Raw genomic sequence first — 16,723 nt, 5'->3', positions numbered from 1 at the left:
AACTGGTAACACTATGATGATGTATTCATTTGCCCGATGTAGCTCGCTCTATATATATGCTGCTATGCGGGAGTGCTGTCAGGCCTGCCGACAGCTGGAAGGTGGTCGCCAGCCCACTGGGCGACCGTCAGGGAACTCGCCTTGCGAATTTCTGATCAATCGCCCTCGAATCGAAAGACGTAAACTAAACAAAAGAAATGCACGGATGCAAACATGATAAACACAAAGCCAAAATGAACGTCATTTACCCCTGGTCGCGGGTAGGACCAGGGTCCCGCTTCAACACACCATTCCCACGCCCTCTTCTCTCCAACTGTCCAGTCTTGTCGGCTGCCGCTTGCGCGCTCGCTTGGATCAAGGGAGTACAGTGGACCTGGCACTGCACTCCTAATGGGCGCCATCCTTCTTCTTCCGTCACACTGTCTAAGGGATCATTGTCTCCGCTCCTTTGTCGTCCCCTTCCTCGCCCAGAGCCGTAGGGTCGACTGTCTGAAATTGGCCTAGGAGGCCGGTCTTGACCATGAATTCGGCCACAACTGTGCGGGCCTCCGGTCGTGTGAGGAGTTCGTCCCGGTGGAGAGCGACTCCCTGGTATGAGAGAGCGCTTCTCATCCAGTCTCGCTCGTCCTGGTGCAAGGGGCATTCCAGTAGGACGTGTGTTACTGTTTGGCTGCCAAGATCGCAATCACACCGCGCTGTTTCGCGTCGGTTGATACGATTCAGGTAAGCCCCTAGGCCAATTCGCCCAGTTCTAAGCTGCATCAGAATCGATGTCGTCGCTTTGCGCAAGCCCGTCCAGTATTCCAGCGTCTTCTTTGTTGGTGCTTCAATCAAGCGTTTCGTCGGACGACTGGTCGCTTCCTTGGCCCACGTTCTGTCCCACTCCAGCTTCGCTTCTCTGCGAATTCGTCGTCTCGCTGCGGCTGCGAGACATATGTCTCGGTTGAGGGGGTTATGCAGCCCGTCCTGTTCCTGCGCCGCTTCTTTTGCGTGTTGGTCCACGATCTCGTTGCCAATGACTCCTTGGTGCGCAGGAATCCATCTGAGTTCTGTCCGAATGCTTCTGCCCGCAAGTTGTCGGATCAGGTTGAGGCATCCTGCTAGATAGACCTGTCCTGACGGCATCCGCGGTCGTCTCAGCGCCTTCAGCGCTGCTTGGCTGTCTACAAAGATGACTACCCCGTTTTTCGCCTGCTTAGCCCATGGCTCTGTGCTTTCCAGAACCATTTCAAGTGCCATCTCAATGGCTCGAAGCTCTGCCGCATATACGGTGGACGTATTATCATCTCCCATCTGGCTATGAGCATGTTGATCCTCAAGGTCCACGACCGCTGCCGCTCCGATCCTTCCATCAATTCCGCTCCCGTCGGTGTACAGAATCAAGGGTCTTTCTCTTGGGTCTTTCATCAGGATCTGGTTGTGATTGTTCACCGCAGCTTCTCTGTCCTCGATGATTACCTCTGGTGGCGCTTGCCATGGTGCCAGGACGAATGCCTTTCGACTCTCCCATTTCCTCGTCAAAGTATCCGGGGGAGCCATAAGACATCCGCCCGCCTTCCAAGCTTGCGCCTCCATCGGTGACCATCCAGCCCAGTCTCTCTCATCTGCCGGTCGTCGACGTAACATCGTTGGCGGGACAGCGAACTTTGGTCCTGTCCGTAGTCGAAGGGCCGTTTCTTTCACCAGTCGATTCATGTGAACAGAAATAGGCGGTAGGTGAAGCTCTGCATTCAGTGCCTCTGCTGCCGTAGTTCTGAAAGCTCCACTGATGAGACATGCTGCCTGCTTCTGGATTGCCACGAAAGGCCGACTGATTATGCGTGCCTTGGAATGACTGATGAGCATAGGTTGATACCACGCGGAAACCCCAAAGAGCATCTGCGGGATTATCACCGCTTGGTAGATCTTTCGCATTGCATAGAGTGAGGCTCCCCACGTTGATCCTGCCAGGCTTCGTAGTGCGTGGAGAGAGACACCGGCCTTGGCCACCGCTTTCTCGCGGTGATGGTGGAATTCCAGACCCGGATCCAGCCAATAGCCTAGGTACCGCTCAGCCGTCCTCGTCGCTGTCACCGTGTGTCCTCGTAGAGAAAGCGATGTGTGTTGTGGGTCGACTTCCCTGGTGTTTACAAAATGCACGAGTGCATACTTCTTCGGGTCAAAAACTGATGCATGTTTCTCGGCCCATTGGTCGGCTTTGCGGCATGCCGCTCTGAGTTTCTTGATGGTTTCGCGTTCGCTGTCTCCCTTTGTCATGAAGCAAACATCGTCGACCCACCCGTTGCTTGTCACACCGTTGCTGCAGTTCTCAACGAGGTCTGCGTTGTAGATGAGATATAGAATGGGTGAGATCGGTGATCCTTGAGGGATGCCTGTAGGTGTCAGGATTCGATCGGATGTGCCCTCGGGCATGCGGATCCTTGTGCTTCGATTGGTCAAGAAGGCCCTCACCCAGGGAACGAAATGTCCCAAGCGACGTTTCTTGAGGTTGTGTAGTAGACGTTCATGGGAGACATTGTCGTACGCTCCGGACACGTCCAGCATCAGCAGAGATACCACTGGCTTGCCCTTTCCCCATGCAGTCTTGATTCGGTCGATGATAGTGTGGATAGCATGATCGGTGGATATGCCCTTTCGCCCGCCTAGATGGTTTCGTGGGAGTAAACCGTTGGTTTCTGCTGCGTAGCTGATCCGTCGCGCGACAACTGCCTCCAGAAACTTTCCGAGCGTGTTCAGCAACGCGACGGGTCTGTAGGATTTTGCGAGCTGGTAGTCACTTTTGCCTTGCTTCCGGAGCACCACCGTGATTGAGCGCTGGAAATGTGACGGGTTGTATCCCGTGTTTATGCATGCGTTGAATAACTGGACCATTGTTGCTAGAACCACCGGTATCTCGATAAGCTTGTGCCAGAGAGAGTTTGGTATACCGTCTTCTCCGGGTGCTTTCCCTGCTTTCGCTCCTCGCACCGCCTCCTGTATCTCTTGAGCGGTGACTGCTGGAAACTCGATTTGCTGTGGGTACTGGAATGAGTCCGTGTCGGATAGATCGGCTGGCGGCGGTTTGGGGAAGAAGGCAATCCGGAATGCCTCTGCCTTTTGATCAACTGTTTCTGCGAGAGTTCCAGGCATTTGGGGATCCTGTATTTTCAGCGAAGGGGTGATACCCTTCTCGTAGGCCCCATCTCGGTTTCTTGCCCATTTAGCCAATCGCCACATACCCTGTGGGCCATCTTCAATGACCTGCTGGACTCGGCGCCGGTGCGCCCTTGACAAGGTTCTCTTGACGAGTCGTGTTTTTCTGTTGCGTGCTTCAGAGTAGCACATCCAGTCGTAGGGGTCTTGAGTTCTCGTATGTTTGCGACGGAGGCGACGAACCTCTTTGACCGCAACTTTACACTCGTCGTCAAAGTCGGGGTTCGACCACGCGGATGGTTTTGCCCATGGGGTTGATTCCTCGATTGCTGTTTGGATCGCTCCCATCAGCTCCTGGCATTTGGCTTCTATCCTTTGCGGATTTGCCCGGTATAGGCCTCCTGTCCGTAGACCTCCTTCGATCTTCTGGATGAGTTTCTGATCATCGGTTGCGTTCCAGTTTCTTCTCTTCTGTTGTACTGCAATGGGTGTAATAATATCAAGCACAGTCCTGATCGGGAAATGGTCGGATGCGTGTTCGATGTCATCCGCCCTCTCGCAATTGATAAGCCTGTTGACAAGGTTGGATGTGATGAAGGTGAGGTCAATCACCGACGACTGATCGTTTCGAGACCAGGTAGGTCTGCCTTGTTGGGTCGTCAACTCGAGTCCCCATTCATTGGCGATTTCTAGGAGTTGCTCGGCCTCCTGATCGAGCCTGGTCCCTGTTCCTCCCCATCTCGGGTGATGCGCGTTCATATCTCCAAGGATGATGTGTTCTCCATGAGGTCGTTTTGACAGCTCATTTCTCAGATGTCTAAGAGTATTGCTGCCCGGCCTATTGTATATGTTGTGTATGAAGAGATCTGTCCAGTCTCTGCCCTGATGAGCCTTTCTAAGTTTCAGTAACTGGTAGTCCTGTGAGACGAGTTGACACGACCAAGTGCTCGGGTCAAGCCTTTTAGACACAAACAGGCATACGCCCGGTTGGGAGAGATCCGAGGCTTGGACTTGATTGTCCTGGCCTTGGGTTGTTCCGTCGGCAGCTGCTTTTGGTGGGTAAATTAGCTGGAATGTTGCCGTCGCTGGTTGGTGTGTTGTGTGTTGCATTTCGTTCTTCCATGGCTCCTGCACCGCGACGACGTCCGCCGCGAGGACATTTCTGTCTCTGAGGAACGTTGCCATCACTGGCCACGATTTGTGTACGTTGTATTGAAGAATCTCAAACGATTTCATTGATGAGTTTGTTCGTCATCGCTTCGTTCGCTGGCCTCGTGCCATACTTCATCATTTGGGTCTTCGATTGTTGGTGCATCCGTCGTAAAAATCGGCGGAGAAGATCCGATTGGTATCGCTTGTCGCTGCTTGTATTTCAGAACCACCAATTTGCGGTATTCGGGGCTCTCCGGGTCCAGTTCGTCCTCGTCATCAGGCTCGGACGTGTTACCGGCCATGTTGACAGAGGTGACCTCGTTAATGAATTGGGTAAGTCGGTGTTCCCGGCTATCCTGCGGAGTGTCAGGTTGAGGGAGATCGGCCGGAGTGGGTTGAATGCTGAGCCATTCATTGTCGTCTGGTTGCTCGTCCATGGTGTCGTCCGGCTCGCCTGTGCGGCGCCTTTTCGAGGCCGCTTGGAGCCTTGTTGACCCTTGGCATGCTAGTGGTATCATTGCTGGTTTCGGATTCTTTGGCCTCGTTCTTGAGCCTTTTGGGCGACCAGGACCTCTTTTGAGCTGAGTAGGCTGAATAGGCTCAGTGTTTTCCTCTGGTGATGTTTCTACTTCTATTGCTGCAGCCTCCACGTCGATTACAGCATCCTGGGGGTTCCGCCGGGGCTCTTCCCCCGTTGCTCCTCTGGAGCGTGTATCGACGCTTCGAGTCCATTCGTGGCCATGGGGTCTGCCCTGGTCGAAGTTGCTTCTTTGCCAGTGCTTGCCGTCACTCGGAGGTGCAGAGGAACGCGGTGATATGCAGGGCAGTTGGCCAGCGCTTGCTTGGCTTCGTTCATCGCTGCAACCTTCACCGGACATTCCCGACTTGTAGGGCGATGCCCTTCACCACAGTTGGCGCACTTGACTGGTATCGCTTGCCCCTTCGTCGACGGACACTCCCAGGTCGGGTGTCCGTTGGCGCAGTGACCGCATTTGAATAAGTTGGAACAGTGTGACTGGATATGCCCCGGCTTTTGGCATTTTCTGCATAGCTTTATCCGCCCCTCACGACAGAATCGTGATGCATTGTGAATTTGCTTCCCCCACACGACTCCCGAGATGATCGCGCGATTAGCCACGACTGGGCTGGTGAACTCGATCAGGATGGAGCCCTCCGCCCTCTCACCCGGACGGGTCATCCATCCTAGATACTGAATCTTAGCGCCTTCGCCCCAGTTGTTCTGCCTGAGCAGCTCAGCCGCAACGTCAGCCATCGTCTCCGGAGTAACCTTCATGGACCTCACGGGAATATGGTACGCCACCACTCCCCATGACGGTTCTTGGACCACCGAGCCTGGTCCAAAGGCTCTCAGCCACGCAGCATGTTTGCGGAGGACCTCTGCCCCTGCCGCACTGTTGGCGATCATTGCCATATCCCCCGACGGCAATTTTCGAGCAGCGACAAAGAAAGCCTGTCCGGCCAGTACCCCTGAATTCTTCTGACGGGCATTTGATACCCTCTGTCGTTCAGCCCTCTCGACCAAATCTTTTGGTGTCAATCCACGGATTTGCTCGCGGTTCATTCCGACCTTGACGATGACCTCTCGGTCCTCGCGAAGTTCCATTTCCGGTACTCCTGGTGACGATGTGCCGCCGCTCCGGGTGATAGGAGCCGCAGCCGTAGCCAAGTCGCGCTGCCATTCTTTGGCCCGGAAGTTGCGCCACGCTGCCGCAGAGTTCGCCGCGGGGGTAGATAGTGCCGTCGATAATGTGCTCGTTGTCTTTTCAATGGTATCCATTCGCTGGTTCAGACGTTCGGTGTCGGCGTTGATCTTGGTCAGCGCCTCAAGCACCTTGGCCATCCCCTGGCCGTCTCCCCGTTGGGCGTTGAGTGCGTACTGGCGGACGGCGCGAATATACCCAGTGACATATCGGTCCTCCGTGCCATTGTTTTCGATGTGGTTGAGCACCCTGCGGGCCCCTTCCGCGATGTCGTCCATGGATCGGGGCGGATCCGCGAGGGCCGTGGTTTTTGGTGTTCCTCTCCTGTCAGGGGGCAAAATCTGTGCGTTCGCACCCGTCCCAACCATCGCTGCCATCTCCCCTATAAAAAGGGTATCAGGTCGTAGCGCTTGAGGTTACGATTACGATGAACTAATTCACGAGGCTGTGAGACCTCTGATTGGCTAGATATTTCAAGAAAACGTTTTTGCCAAGAAAGAGTTGTCCTCAGTTTTCAAACTGGTAACACTAGCAAACTTTCTGGTGGATAAATGATGGCGTACACTTGCACACTGAAACATCTCGAGAAATCTTGGGAAATCATTTGAGTTGAGGAATAACGATTAACAGTTTTCCTCACTGCGCTCGCCGTGCTCCGATGCGTTTGCTGGTAGATTTCACTGTTTACTGCTGACTCCACCTTTGTTGGCGTTAGAAATGTATTGCAGCTACATTAGACTCTTCCTAAATGTCGCGCAGGCATGTTGTCCACCGCATTGCATTTTGCCGAGTATTTTATAATAGGTGCATTTGTATAGCAGGGCTAGCTTTGGTCTGACCACAGACACTCCGATCTACATACATCGTCGCCATCTAGCTCTCTGAGTCGTCTTGGAATGTGGCGGTCCTCACCTCTGGCGCAATCGGTAGAAGGGTCCGGTAGGTAATCGCTATACGATACTACAGGGCGGATCGAATCAATGTTCACGATTTTATTTGTTCGTTCGTCCAAAATATAATTATTCTATATCATCTTCATCCCCCGGAAGATCCATCTCGGCTTGATATGCGAGATTTCCTTGGGCCAACTCCTTCAGGCTCGTGTTCAACCATTCTTTCGCACCAATAATTTCATGTTGACCGTTCATACGTCGCTTTTTGCTCCTTCTTCCTTCGTCTTGGTCGGTCGACCCGTGAAATACCGTTTGGGAAAGATCCTCACCTATATACTCGGCGTGCAAAAGTAGGAACGGGTTCCCCAAATATAGCGAATAGCAATCTCTCCCGTTGATGCCCCGTGTTGGATTATCGCTAGAATATATATAGAAATGATTTTGGGAAAACCCTTCAAAGAACGTATTCAAAGCGGATTGAATATTTGGTAGCGGCACGATTTTATCAGGCTCGCCAGGAATGATGAATTTCATGTTAAAGCAGCTCGATGGCTGAATATCCATAGCTGGAGCGGCCAATGTGGGATCAAACTGCGGAGTAGAACAGACGGGGAACACGGTTGCTTCATTTTCTGCTGCTGGAATTATCGTGTTTTGAATCATGTTGTCAAAGTTCGGGTTCCAGAGAGAAGATTGAGAAAGTGTATCGTTGGTTTCAACTGGACGAACGAATTGACTATCAGGAATATTTTTGAGATAGCGGAAATATGCCAAAAACACCGATCGCCGAGCAAATCCTGCAGTAACTCGGGGAGAGCTCCAAGGCTGTTCCAATACCTCCCGCGAAAGTGCAAACTGATCTGCCTCCACTGAGTCCGTATATGGCTTTCCATATCGTCTTTCTACCGGTAGGTCTTCTTCCAGACTTGCTGGAAAGTCACATGGTGTGAGGGGAGGTAATTCAACAGGCTCAGCCTGGGGTCCATCCGCAAAAGGGGTGCTAAATCCTTTTTCCCTGGCAAGCCAAAAGAGGTGTTGCCAAAGAATTCCCCGTTCAGGCGTGTGAAGTCCTTCAGCAGGTGTCGCCGCGCGTTGCGTGCCAGATTTTGTCCGCGGCACGCGGCGCTCGTGATTCGTCATTTCGAATCCGTACTGGAAGCTGAAACGCCAGAAATCATAAAGGTCCTCCCGTATTCCATGCTGACGATTTGAAGTCATGACAGGGACACTAGTGTTATATTGTTCCCCTAGTCTTTCGTCGATGGTTATCTTCCGATGGGGATCAGAAATGTAGAGTTGCTGTAGTACACTCCGGCTAACCTCCAGGGTGAGCCTGTCTTTGAAAAATGTCTCCAGCGTCGGTATGGGGTACTGAATCTCTTGTAATCGTTCCCAAATTTCAGAGCGGTCCTGAGCATGTTCAACATCAGGGAACAATTCTTCCTTTAACATTCGTTCCTTCAAAAACTTCAAGTCCCGAGCAGAGACTTTGGGCGCACGCGATTTTAATAGTTGGATAGTCACACCGTCTAATCGTGCCAAAAGGTCAAGCCTGTTTCCCATTAAGCCGAAGAACGTATTCTTTATGTGATTTAAATAGCACAGAAGAGGCTGATGCTTTCACTTAGCCGTCTGAGCATGACATTTTGGGCATTCAAATGGACGCAAGTAACTTACCTCATCACAACGCATTGCCACCAATTTATGGAGTAGTCCAATTCGCATGCCTTCCCAAATACCCGCTATAGGGAGCAGAGCATCGAAGGCTTGGGGCATTGTCGGATGTTTGAAGAAAGCTCGCAAATACTTTCCCTTTTTGCTTCCAGAAACCCTTTCTAGAGCAGCCCACCAATGGTTTGCTGCTATTCTGTTTACAGGGCCATCGAGATATCCTTCATAATACCTTATTCGTTGATAGATTAGCCCATCCGGAGGTGTTTGATCATTCGGGAAGTGCTCTCGAAGAGACCGGATGAATTCTTCTTGTAAGGGATCTTCACTAGCTTGAAAACATCAGGGATATACATGCCGGGGGAAAGCGAACTACTTTACGCACCTATCTGGTCTGTGACGTAAACATCCACAATCCACCATGAATTGCTCGGACTGAGCTTGTTCCTTGCCGCGATAATCAAATTTTCGTGATCCTGTGCGCGCAGCTGATAGTCGATATCGACATCCAATTGATGGATTTGTCCATCGACCAGTCGTGGCCTGACGTAACGTTCCCAATCACTTCCAGGAACCAATACAGGGACATGGTATTCTTCCATCAGGCGATAGCACCCTTCAGTATCCATAATTCGCTCAAGTCGGGTGATATTCTGGCGGTTGCTCATTTGCCGCTTGAAGTTTTTGTCGAATACAAGACGAGAAATGTCAACACGTGCGGCCATCTTGAAATGTTCTTTACGATAGGTGAACAGTCTGCCCTCGGCTTCTTCCGCTTGAGCTTGAGATAAGCGCGTCATTTTCTGATGCAACGCGCGCGGTATGTTTGAGCTTGTCTGCCGAGAGAGCGGGACTATTTAAATGTCCTGGAGGAGAGAGCCAATTTCATATTTTGCCTTTTCGACTGATATGCCGTAGCCGGCATCAACTTGAGGCCCATGATGGTACACATTCCATTATAGACGCCGAAGTGGTGGTTAATCTTCTCTATACAAAACTGAGGGCGTCAATTTCCGTCGCTCCGGCTAACTTGATCTTAAATCAGGCCTTATTCCCTCTAATGTTCGCTCACTGTTAGGGGTTCAACCGTTCCAATAGATTTTACTATAATGTAATGTCAGTAACTTGGTCAGGTCCATCACGTTAAACCAAATTTAGCTGAAACCAAACATCTATTCTAACCATTGCTACACTGGCACAAATGGAGACGGATGAGATATTTTGGCCCGCACGGGGCACCTGCGGTCTGAACACTGGCGATGTAGGCCTCGTTGACGGAGGGCTACAGCGCCGTGAGGGCTGCAGGCGGGCCCGTGGCACTCCGTATATTCTAGGAGGAAAAATAGCTATGCGAGAGCATACGTGGTATATACATGAGGGGGGTTCCGCGGTGGGCGGGAAGAAACCGTCGCGGAGAGAGCCCGGCTCTCCCTCGAAACGGCGATGTTCTTTTCGAGGGAGGGGAAAGCCAGGCGATATTTGTGTGCGATGTCCAGCACGGGATATCGTGGGCCCGACGCAAGGGGCTCTCACGCAACAGTCCCGAATAGAACCTATCATTTGAGGGTTGTGTTGTCAACCGCGAACAGCACTCAATAATGCCTATGCCACTTGAACTTTAATGGGTACATGGAACGACGGCTCCTGACTCGGTTCATCTTGGTATTATATGTCTTTCTGTTATGACTTTAACATACAGGCTATCGCTTCTATAAAGAGCACATGGTTTCTACATGCTCGTGAAGGGCTTTCATCAAGGGACCCTTACCAGGACACTCATATCTTCTTCCAAACACCCCAATAGAGCATACATAGAATGCTTCGGCACGTAGGAAAGCTACTTCCCTTGGCTTTCTCGATATCGGCCTTGGCCTGCCTCGCTGTTGTCTTTGTGGGATGCACATCGGCCTCTTCCCCCACTGGATTGCATTTCTTAAAGGCAAGCTAATATACCATAAACCTAAGGAACACACTAAGGTAATATGAAGTCCATAATCCATAGGTGAATTTAACCAATTTCCCAGAACTAGGGAACCTTCATCTACGTCGTTCCCCCAGTATTGCCGGGGTGGACGGATCCGATGTTGCAAATAAAGCCAGTAGTGAGGCCAACGGTGTTGTGAACAGTGCTTCAACTGCAGTCATTTATGCCTCGGCCGCCGCAGAGACTGCAGTAAGCCAGGTCACTGATAAGGTCCAATCATTGTCCGACGAGATCAGCTCACACCTTCCTGGTTTTTATTCTGTTGGGCTTTGGGGTTATTGCCAAGGACAGAAGGAAGAGTCATCGTATTCCAATTGCTCGCAGCCCAGTACCTCTTTCTCATTTGACTTGTTAAGCATTTTTGGCTCAGTTTCCTCAGGCATCAATGAGGTACTACCAGACGAAAATAACAAGGTCCTTGCTGGATATCGTGATGTTTCCCGGTGGTCAGTTTCAGCTTACATCCTGGGATTTGTTTCCACATGTATGGCTGTTATTTTTGGCGTCACCACAATGTATTTTTCTCGAGGAAAAGTATTGCTTATCCTCTCTTCGTTGGTAAGGCCCTGGCACATTGATTCTATATACACAAGCTGACCATTGCTGAGTCTGCCGCTATTTTTGTCACCGGTGCATCCATCGGGGTTACGGTAATCTACGGGTTGATTACGGGTGCCATACAGAGTATCCTTCATCCTCTGGGGGCAGATGCAAGTTTTGGGGCGCATTCGTTCGCTGCAACCTGGCTAGCAGTGACATTTTCCTTTGCAGCCCTTTTGACATGGCTGATAGAAATGTTTTGCTGCTGTATTTGATGCGGATATGGAGTAGTACAATGCGGAGTAGTTACAGGTCCCCTTGAAAACAGTTTCACCGCTTTATTCTCTTCAGTTCTTCAGTCTTGGTAAGGCCCGCTTCAATCTACGTCTGGACTAGTTCATCTCGCTATTTCGAATAGGAAAAGGGTTGTGAGCAAGGGTCTGTCATTGACTAACCACATTAAGCCTGGAGTCACTATAATATGACATTCGAGAACCATTCAAAGAGAACAAAACGTTGAAACTTATTTCGATCCGCCTTGTAAGATAGACAACAATACATGGGTTAGACTAGATAGACTACCGTTTCCAGAATCGACTTCGAGAAAGAATGATAGGGAAAAAAGTGGTATTTTGAATTGGTTTCCATCCATTTGTAATAGGCTTGTACTGTAATTGCGGGCAAAGCTTTATTGCCCCTGATGAGGTTGTCTGTGCTTTACGAAGTGGACGACTCTGTCGGCCTTCGTGCTTGATCTTTTGATGAATCAGGTATTCTGCTGTGTTGCAGGAATTCAGACATGCTCTTCGAAGCTATCGTACAGTCACCCAGAGGATCATCCACTGGTACCATTATAAATTGCATCGACCGTGGGCTATCGCAAACACCCTGGTAAGCATGCTTCACGACCTTTCGAGGTGCTTGTACCCTATCGGCAAATTTGAAAGTTTCACAGGCCGAGTAGCGAGAGTCCAACTCGCAAAATTCTTCACAGGCCAACTGCGCCTTACGCGCCTGGTCAGCCAGGTTATGCACGGAGGCTTGAAGCTCTTGCGCAATTTGATAGACCGGGTAAAACTCATCATCCGATGAGCCAAAGTCGCCGGATTGGTGTAAGTGAATTAGCTCCTCAGAAGCTTGCTGGGTCTTGTCCTGTAGGTGTTTGAAAAGGGTGTAGCAGGCTCGAAAGTATACATTTTCTCCCTGTTGTCGGCCAATCTCTCGAACAATATTGACGATTTCCTCCATTGAGATCTGCTTTGCTTAACACTTGGGTGGGAATATAGCTGCTATTTCCCGCAGCGGTGATGATTTATACTGTAAGTCCACCTACAAGAGCTTGATTGCGGGAAACGCTCGCTACGGAGATGCAGGGCTCGGCGACAACCAGGCGAGAACTAAGCTCCCCTCATAAATGAGTTCTTTACAACCGGTCAAGAAGTTTTGGATTTTTAGACATATCCGGTGAAGACTTCCATTGTGTTCGCCCGAATGAATAGCTGAAGCAAAAGTGGCAGGATCTTTAACCATAGAATTGAGGGTGGCAGGACAGGCGGTGTTGGCCAGCTTTGCTAGATCAACATTTAAGAAATCTTTTAGGTCGGGTGGATCCAATTTAATTATTTCGACATGAGACGCAAGTTGCTGTGTCAGTTACTACGGGATAGACAGGGATGAGCCAGTGGTCAATCTGAGAAAAAGCTAACTTGGACCGCCACATAGATGATGCCCGCCCGAACAGGGCACAAGTATTCAAAGCATGTTCAAATGAGCTGGACATCCTTCTCAGCCTCCCTTTCTTAACCGTTTTTAACCGTCCTTTCTAAAATCCATTAGTGAATGCCATTTGTTAACCATTGCACAATATCTTACCCTTTCCCCTCTGACATTCTCCTACTCAGTTGCGTTGTTTTATCCGAGACAATGTGCACTGATCGAGACGGCATCTGATCCAACAGCTGCTTCGCTGATGCTATTCAGCTTAAAAGCCCAGCTTCCCCCATGTCATCGCTCTAACAAGTATACAACTTAAATGGCTGACCCAAAAGCGCAGTCCCTGCACGATTTTGCAATCCTCACCATAATTAATGTCTTTGGATTGCTTTACTTTTACCTTTTTGTGATTCATTTCCTGCTCTTCTATTTCCCTTCATCCCCGGAAGGTATTCTGGACTCCTTGTCCGTGCTAGCCTTTTGCGCAGGTGTCATCTTCTGGTGCTTGTCCAGCCTCTTCTACCGCTTTCTAGACGCTTTCGGGGGCAATGATGCGGAAGAGTGGCAAAAGCTGGAGTCTGGAGCCACTTTAGTCCTGATCTGGGCGGCCACCCTTCCTTCGGTGGTTGTGCTGTTCCGCACCGAAACCTGCCTCCAGCTCGGATACCTAGCTGCCTTTACCGTCGTTGCTGTCGGCATCCTGGTGGAGTTTGTGGTCTCCGATCCCAGTGTTTGTGCGGTTCAGTACCGGTTTCCGTACAGCTGCGTTTCACTGGGTTTACTTTCGCTCATACCAACTATTTATGCTCTGACCGGGACGTTCCAAAGCCCACCTGCAGTGGCGGTACACTTCAGTCGAGTCGCCATTGGAAATTCTCTTGGTGCTGCGTTCTATCTGCTTCGTCCGTTAGAGAGAATTGGGGCGGTGAATGGCTGGCGGCCCAGTCTCTATGTGATGCATTTAGTCCTTGTCTACAGCGCCGTCACTTATTCGAGGATTTCCTTATCTGCAGTACTTCAAATGGCAGCATGAGCTTCATCGATTCCAGAGACGGTGTGACCGACTACAACGTGGGGTGATCGCTCAAATACCGGGGCCAGGATGAAATGGCAGGAGCAAAATATCTGATCATCACCCTCTCATCTCGCTCCTTGCTTTGGATTCCGTCCATTGTTCATAGAAATGGTTACATCCCCCGATATTGGAGCCGGTAGTGTCCACCCTCTTTACTTGATTACAACGTGCCGCGAAGGCCGAGATCTTAGGTCCCTTGGATCGACTGCATTCTGTATACATATTGCTGGCCCGCAGAGTTTACAGACGAAGTGATTTTTTAGAGATTTTCGTACTGCTTGTATAGCTTTGGCATGATATTCTTCTCCCTCGCTTCGGTGGTATTATCTTCCTATTTCACGACAGTAGACGTGAGTGGCTTTTGTCAGGTCAACCAACCGCCTTATAGATAGCTAAGTGAAATTGATGGTGTATGATATATTGGAAGTAGGTGTTGTATTGATTCAAAGAGGTTGTTTAGGTCTGATCCCTCATAATGTAGCCTATTATGTTGGGATCCTACTATTGAAGGAGTGAAAGCTCTGTTCATGCTTAATCTCATTAGTTAAATGTCGATCTGATTCATTCCCGAGGTAACAGTATGGATGCCTGAAACGTCAGTCATACATGGCTAAGTTAGCTAACTGACTAGATGCCGCAAATATTAAGCATTGGGCTTACGAATACCGCATGAAACCGGTTCCATAGATGATTCGAAGGCTTCGGAAATACAGTAGTCCCTGAACCCGCAAATGTATTTTAAATTGCCTTACAAAAAGCAGGAAATAGGGGTAATGCAATACAGAGTCATTGATATCTCCAATTGGCCGGATACAGTACAAATCGTGACAATATACCATACTACCAGGTGCCTTAGTCTTGTGACAAAACTTGTGCAGTAGTGGTGGACGCTCGATACTAAAATTGCACCAAGGTAAGAGGCCAAATTCTGTTTCCATTTTCTGCCTAAGCAACGTTCTAATGACAGTGATGTGTAAAGATGGATGTCAGGACCCGGTCAACTGCTCGACCGTACTACTGTCGCCTATTTCGTAGGAAATGGAATGGCCTTGGGTAAAATTGTGCAATCGGTCGGCGGTCGTGTTTCACAGTTGAAACACATTGATAACCGTTCCACCGGGATCGACCGTTTCAACCGCGACCTGTTCCGTTGCCCCACATGAACCAGCGCCGACATGTTTATCCGACCAGCTCTGCCCTTTGAACGTTCTTATAATTTGTATCGAAGAGCGACTCCTCAGCCCATCCACAGTTTATCTTGTGGTTGCCAATTTCGGTGAAGATACACCACGTTGTGGTCAGTTGATTGTTTGCCGTTCATGTTGGACGACCATTGAGCTTGGCAATGCGCTCCACAAGACTTGGTGGCCTGGGTGAAGAGCGGTTACAGAAATGGCGCTGAGCCCGTTTATCATGGGCTGGTCGAACGAGCTTACCATCCAGCGCGATGATGCGTGCCTGCGAATATTGAACGTCCTCTGCGCAATGTCTGGGCAACTTGACTGGGTGCTCAGATAGATGCGTGCTTATAAGCCTCTTGCTGTCCAGAGCGATTTTAATGAAGTGAGCACAGACTACAATGCTGAACACCTTGCCGTGTGAGATTCTGATGTTGATCGCAGATTGGGTGAGTTCCAGTGTGTTTGCTTTGGTCCAGGTACTGACCGCCTACCAGTTATCAGCTACCACCCTGCGCGTTCTCAGCCGAGTCTCGTCCAGGTTGTATGCAGTTTTGGTTCCTCGGATATACCGTACCATTTCATTCTGTGCAGCAAGTGAATGGGCGCTGAATGTGTTGAATGTCGAGCCCTTCTTTCTCCGTTTCGGTCCTTCACGGGCCGCGGACTATCTCCAACACGCGCGGCACCTACAGATCAAGGCTCCATTCCACCTTGTTCGGTTTAACCGATGTGCATACTACAACATCTTTCGTGCGGCGGGGCTGCCGGAGTCCCCGGCTACACTGGGAGCCTCGGACGAGGCGGCGGCACACCGGCAATTCCTAGATGACGTGAAGGATCAATTGCAGCTGATATTCACCCACCTGAAGCCGAATAGACTGAGCACGTTTGAGTTCGTATAGGCCGGTATCTATCTATCTAGACCTCTGATTGACTAGCAATAGATGGCGCCTAGGGACATGTGTTCCAGTAGGAGTTCTCGACCAGGAAGGCTATCTCAGTCGGTACCAACAGCGCCTCGCTCGTCTCTCACTCGTCACTGACGGCACCTGTCCTGAAACATTGCACCGCTTGGACGGAGTGTCTAGGCTATCCTGTCTGACGGCGTTTGAGTGGGAAGGACTCCAGCATCCGTCCGAGGTGGATTTGTTGCGACAGTGCATCCGTCGGAACTGGAGCCGCCTGGATCAGCTGTCCGTCGGCTTCGTTCCATCAGCTTTTGCCCGTGCTCTGTGCTGGGAGAGCCTTGGGCTTCAGCAATCGGAGCTCGAGGCCGGAAATATAGGTACCAGCGACACAAGGAACGGGGATACGGGGATCGGGAATCTGACAGCTCCTCCCGCTCTGTCCACGCTGTCACTGTCAAAGGTGACCCTGCCTCCAGATATCCTATCAGAGCACGATGCGATATTCTGTTCCCTGCGAGCGCTTACGCTGCGCGACTGCCCGAATCAGCTGCGTCTCGTGCAATTACTGTCTCGGTCACAAAAGCCGCTCCGACTGATGCATTTTGAATTTTCTTTCGATTACCTGCTGCACGAGCCAGGCGAAGGACGTAGCCTTTCTGCTGTTGTGCGATTCTTATGTTCGTTTCGTGGGCTGCAGCATCTACATCTGAGGTTGTCCAATTTCCCGGCATCAAAATCCCACATCCAGGACGC

General features: G+C 50.5%; 2 protein-coding genes across 2 annotated transcripts; both read left to right on the top strand.

Annotated features, from left to right (window-relative positions):
- Window positions 1-10,595: 10,595 nt before the first annotated feature.
- On the top strand, window positions 10,596-11,368 carry N7446_014128 (SUR7/PalI family protein; the record flags this gene model as incomplete). Its single annotated transcript, XM_058522867.1, has 2 exons — window positions 10,596-11,111; window positions 11,147-11,368. Coding segments are annotated over 2 exons (738 nt in total), but the record flags the coding sequence as incomplete, so codon positions are not given.
- Window positions 11,369-13,125: 1,757 nt separating this feature from the next.
- On the top strand, window positions 13,126-13,839 carry N7446_014127 (uncharacterized protein; the record flags this gene model as incomplete). The annotated part of the gene is made up of 1 exon (XM_058522866.1): window positions 13,126-13,839. One exon carries the CDS (start codon window positions 13,126-13,128, stop codon window positions 13,837-13,839), a length of 714 nt encoding a protein of 237 aa, XP_058364817.1.
- Between the last annotated feature and the right edge of the window lie 2,884 nt (window positions 13,840-16,723).

Source organism: Penicillium canescens (genome assembly GCF_028828765.1).
Source record: "Penicillium canescens strain IBT 15451 chromosome Unknown utg000013l_segment0_segment0, whole genome shotgun sequence".
Taxonomy (NCBI): domain Eukaryota; kingdom Fungi; phylum Ascomycota; class Eurotiomycetes; order Eurotiales; family Aspergillaceae; genus Penicillium; species Penicillium canescens.
This window is presented reverse-complemented; position numbering and strand designations above follow the sequence as displayed.